The sequence below is a fragment of the Hipposideros armiger genome, unplaced genomic scaffold, assembly GCF_001890085.2.
Source record: "Hipposideros armiger isolate ML-2016 unplaced genomic scaffold, ASM189008v1 scaffold_24, whole genome shotgun sequence".
NCBI lineage: Eukaryota > Metazoa > Chordata > Mammalia > Chiroptera > Hipposideridae > Hipposideros > Hipposideros armiger.
In genome coordinates this window covers 5,073,989-5,078,599 of record NW_017731374.1, presented here as the reverse complement: position 1 = coordinate 5,078,599, position 4,611 = coordinate 5,073,989, and the positions used below count along the sequence as shown (strand labels likewise).

The window sequence follows — 4,611 nt, the reverse complement described above, 5'->3', positions numbered from 1 at the left end:
GCCACAGTTAGGGAACAGTTTCACAATGTACATGTGACATTTTCCCTTTCTGGCTGGTTCAGGGTATTGCCAGACTGGATGAACTCATTGCGACTTTATACTCCTTGCTTCTCATTGATTTCATAGGAACTTTGGTATCAGTCCATAAACTGCAGGGACTGTAAATCACATGAGATCTATGTTAGGTTACCATGTGATTTCCTGAAGCCTTTTGGCAGCCTTAGTATATTAACTCTTGTAGGCAGTCAGCCTCCATGTGACTGACTGCTAAACCCTTTCCACAGCTGGGCTTTATTTGCCCACGTGAAAATCACCGATTAGATAAACTTCATGACATGTATGCCCAGGGTAGTGCAACAACTTCTCCCAGCTAAAGAGGATGTCTTTGACATCCATCAGCAGCCAGAATGTAAAGAGATTCCTCACCCAGGGTCATCTGGCATTAACACTGTGGGTTAAAACTGGAGTTCCTTGAATGTTGGAGCTGTCAGACTGACTCACACGTGGGCAAGGACTTTTTCTTGTCCAGTGTTGTATCGCTAGTGGTGCTTAGAAGAGTACTTATCTCATAGCGAGTACTCAGTACATATGAGTAAATGAATGAATGGATCCCCAAAATAAGCATCTGATAGACATTTTCTCTTCCCTTCCAGTTCATATCAGGTGCTAGTGGTTCCCCTGGCCCTCAAAAGCACGTTTTCTTGTGATTCTGAAGGGGCTGCCTCATTCTTTAGCAACACTTCTGATGCTGATGGATATGTGGCTGCAGAACTACTGGCCAAAGATGTCCCCGACGATGCCATGGAGATAACTGTTGGAGACAGGCTGTATTACGGGAAATACTATAATGCACCCTTGAAAACAGGGAATGATTATTGCATCATATTACGAATCACAAGTGAATGGAATAAGGTATATTTCTTTAAAAGCTCTTATGAACTCTGTTTTCATCTTCGCATGAAACTTAAATGTTTAAATATTTGTTTTCCAGTATTTGAGATAGACATTGCAAGTAATAACCATAAGAACGTATTGAATGTTTTGCCTTTATAAAGGACAGGCAGGTGAAACCGTCATGGACGTTGATAGTCTGTACTTCCTGGGGGACCTGGTTGGACCTGCATTAGGATTGACCAGGTTTTGATTCTTCCTCTTAAGCTTCACAAACGCCCTCATTCTCCTGCACTGCTGAAGCCTGAGTTGGAGCGGGATAGCTGGATCTCTGTCACTTCCATGTCTTCCTGCCAAGCTGCTGCCACCCCTCATTGTCCCGGAAGCAGGAACGAGGGGCGGGTTAAGCTCAGCACTGCCTTATTTTCTGCTTGCATTACTGCCTTGGCTTCCTTCCGTGTCCTTAGAAAGGCTGTGCTCTTCCAGCAGTGGCTCTTTCATGAGACATAGACCCAAATGTTTATCACATAATAAATGAACATAATGAGCTGGACAAACAGAATGGCAAGAGCTGGATCAGGCAGTCAGGGATGGAAGATGTTCTGGGTTGCCCAGGAGAACTCTATATTTGGTTATGTAAATTCATAAGAGTTGGAAAAATTATATTACTATTAATAGAAATCTCTTGACTGATGACTTTGAGCCACTTAGAGTGGCAGGTCATCACATATTTAAAACTGAGGCACTATTAAATTCTATGTAAGACACAAGTCTAATGTGCCATTATCTTGCTTGATATAAAACCAATAGGTACTTTTAAGAACATGTCCAACAGCAAAGAGGTCCAGTAGTGTTTTGTGACAATAGTGTAGGAATTAAGAATTGGAAGGTTAAAGCCAAGAATATATTGCCCTGACCTTGTTCAAAAGGTTTTTATGACTTAGGCCTTCTTGCTGGAAGATTACCTAGAACTCCTGGTTTGGCATTTCTAGTCATAGACATAGCACTGGCAGGACAAAATGAGGACAATTTAGAGATTGGTTAGAGAGCTGCTCTCCCAGATTGAGACATTGGTCTGGAAGAGTGTATTAGTCAGACTGGGCTGCCATTACAAAATAGCATAGCCTGGGTGGTTTAAACAACAGACATTTATTTCTCACAGTTCTAGAGACTCAGAAGTCCAGGATTAAGGTGCAGGCCAGTTTGGTTCCTGAGTGAGGGCTCTCTTCCTGGCTTGCAGACAGCTGCCTTCTTGCTGTGTCCTCCCACTGTAGAGAGTGAGCGAGCTCTGCGCAGTCTTCCTCTTCTTACGTGGATGCTAATCCGGTCTTGGGAGCCCCACCCTTATGAACTCATCTAACCCTGATCACCTCCCAAAGGCCCTACCACCAAATACCATCACATTGGGGGTCAGAGCCTCAACGTATGAATTTGGGGGGAACATAAACATTCACTCCATAACAGAAGGGATAAAGTGGAAGGTTTAAGAATAAGAATTCCAGTTTATGGGAAACTTGCCTGTGATGTCATTGTTACCTGTTCATATGGCTGAACAGAACATGTGTTGTTCTCTGTATGCTAAAGGAAATGAAGGGGCTTTGAAAAAATTTATAGTTGGACTTGCATATTTGAATTGCAATCCCCCCCGTGGGTTTCAAATACATTAGTGTTACAGTCATATTAAAATCAGTAGTGATTTATTTATTTATCTTTTCTAAACAGCCTTACTGAGATACAATTTATATACAATATAATTTATCCATTTAAAGTGTGCAATTCTATGGTTTTTAGTGTATTCAAAAGGTTGTGCAACCATTATCAGCAACTACTTCCAGAACATTATGGCAATGATTTATTTTTAACATTTATTTTTAATTGCAATAACATACACATAACATGAAATTTACCATCTTAACAATTTTTAAGTGTACAGTTTAGTAGTGTTAAGTATATTTACATTGTTATGCAGCTAATCTCCAGAACGCTCTTCATCTTGCAAAACTGAAACTCCATAGTCTTTAAACAATAATTCCCCATCCCTCCCTCAACCCCTGGCAATTACCCTTGTATTTTCTGTCTTTATGAATTTGACTACTCTAGGTACCTCATGTAAGTAGAATCATACAGTATTTATCTTTTTGTGATTGAATTATTTCACTTAGCATAGTGTCCTCAAGGTTTATCCATGTTGTGGCATATGTTAGAATTTCCTTCCTTTTTAAGACTGAGTAATATTTCATTGTATGTATCTACCACATTTTGTTTATCCATTCATCTGTGGACAGATACTTGGGTTGCTTCCATCTTTTGGCTATTTTGAATAATGTTGCTATGAACATGGGTGTACAAATATATCTTTGAGTCCCTGCTTTCAATTTTTTGCATATATACCCAGAAGTGGAATTGTTGGTCATACGGTAATTCCATTTTTAAAGAACTGCCATACTATTTTCCATAGCAGCTGCACCATTTTACATTCCCACCAATAATAGTGTACAAGGCTTTGATTTTCTCCACATTCTCTCCAGCACTTGTTTTCTGCTTTGATGATGGCCATTCTAATGGATGTGAGGTAGTATCTCATTGTGGTTTTTGGTTTTCATTTCCCTAATGATTAGTGATTTGAACATCTTTTCATATGCGTATGTTTGGAATAATTTGTATATCTTCTTTTGAGAAATGGTTGTTCAAGTCCTTGTCCATTTTAAAATTGTTATTTATTTCTTTGTTGTTGAGTTTTAGGAGTTCTCTATGTAGTCTAGATATTAATCCTTTATGAGATATACAATTTGCAAATATTTTCCTTCCACTCTGTAGGCTGGTTTCTTTACTCTGTTGATAGTGTCCTTTGATGCACAGAAGTTCTTAATTTTGGTGAAGTCTAATTTGTCTATTTTTTATTTTGTTGCCTGTGCATTTGGTGTGATATCCAAGAAATCACTGCCAAATCCAATTTCATGAAGCTTTTTCTCTCTGTTTTCTTCTGAGAGTTCTAGGTTATATATTTAGATTTTATCCATTTTGAGTTAATTTTTGTATTTGTTGTTAGTTAGGGGGCCCCACTTCCTTCTTTTGCATGTGGATATCCAGTTTTCCCAGCACCATTTGTTAAAAAGATTTCATAACCCATTGAATTGTCTTGGCACCCTTGTCAAAAGTCATTTGACCATAGATGGAAGGGTTTATTTCTGGGCTCTCTATTCTGTTTCATAGGTCTGTATGTTGGTCTTTATGTCAGTATCAAACTGTTTTGATTACTGTAGCTTTGTAAGCAAAACTTGAAATCGGGAAATGTGAGTTTTCCATTTCCCCCATTTGTTTTTCCTCTGTGTATCTGTCCCAATAAATAGCATCACTATGCTCCCAGTTGCTAAGACAGAAATCTAGGAATAATTTTTGTCTTCTCCCTTTTTCTTATCTCTTATCCAGCCCATCATCTAATTGTGTCAATTCTGTCACCTTAATGCTGTTTAAAATCATCCTTTCCCTTCTTTCTTCATTAGCACTGTTTAGTCTTTCAGGTCTCTTGTCATCACATCAATTTTCTAACTCATCTTCCTATCTCTTTTTCTGCCTCTCTCCTTCTTTCATACTGCTCCCACAATAAGTTTGATAAAATACAAATCTCATCAAGGCATTTCATTTTTTTTTCTTTCTAAGTCTTTTTTTTATTTTTTTATTGGGGAATTGGGAGATGGGAACAGTGCTGGGGAATTGGGG

At 38.7% G+C, this 4,611-nt stretch overlaps 1 protein-coding gene across 1 annotated transcript in view; it reads left to right on the top strand.

Annotated features, from left to right (window-relative positions):
* Positions 1 to 4,611, top strand: part of SUSD1 (sushi domain containing 1) — a 129,241-nt gene that overhangs the window by 97,752 nt on the left and 26,878 nt on the right. The window contains exons 12-13 of the mRNA XM_019635793.1: positions 127 to 160; positions 654 to 912. Of these exons, the coding sequence (XP_019491338.1) occupies positions 127 to 160; positions 654 to 912 (293 nt within the window). The remainder of the gene's footprint in view (positions 1 to 126; positions 161 to 653; positions 913 to 4,611) is intronic.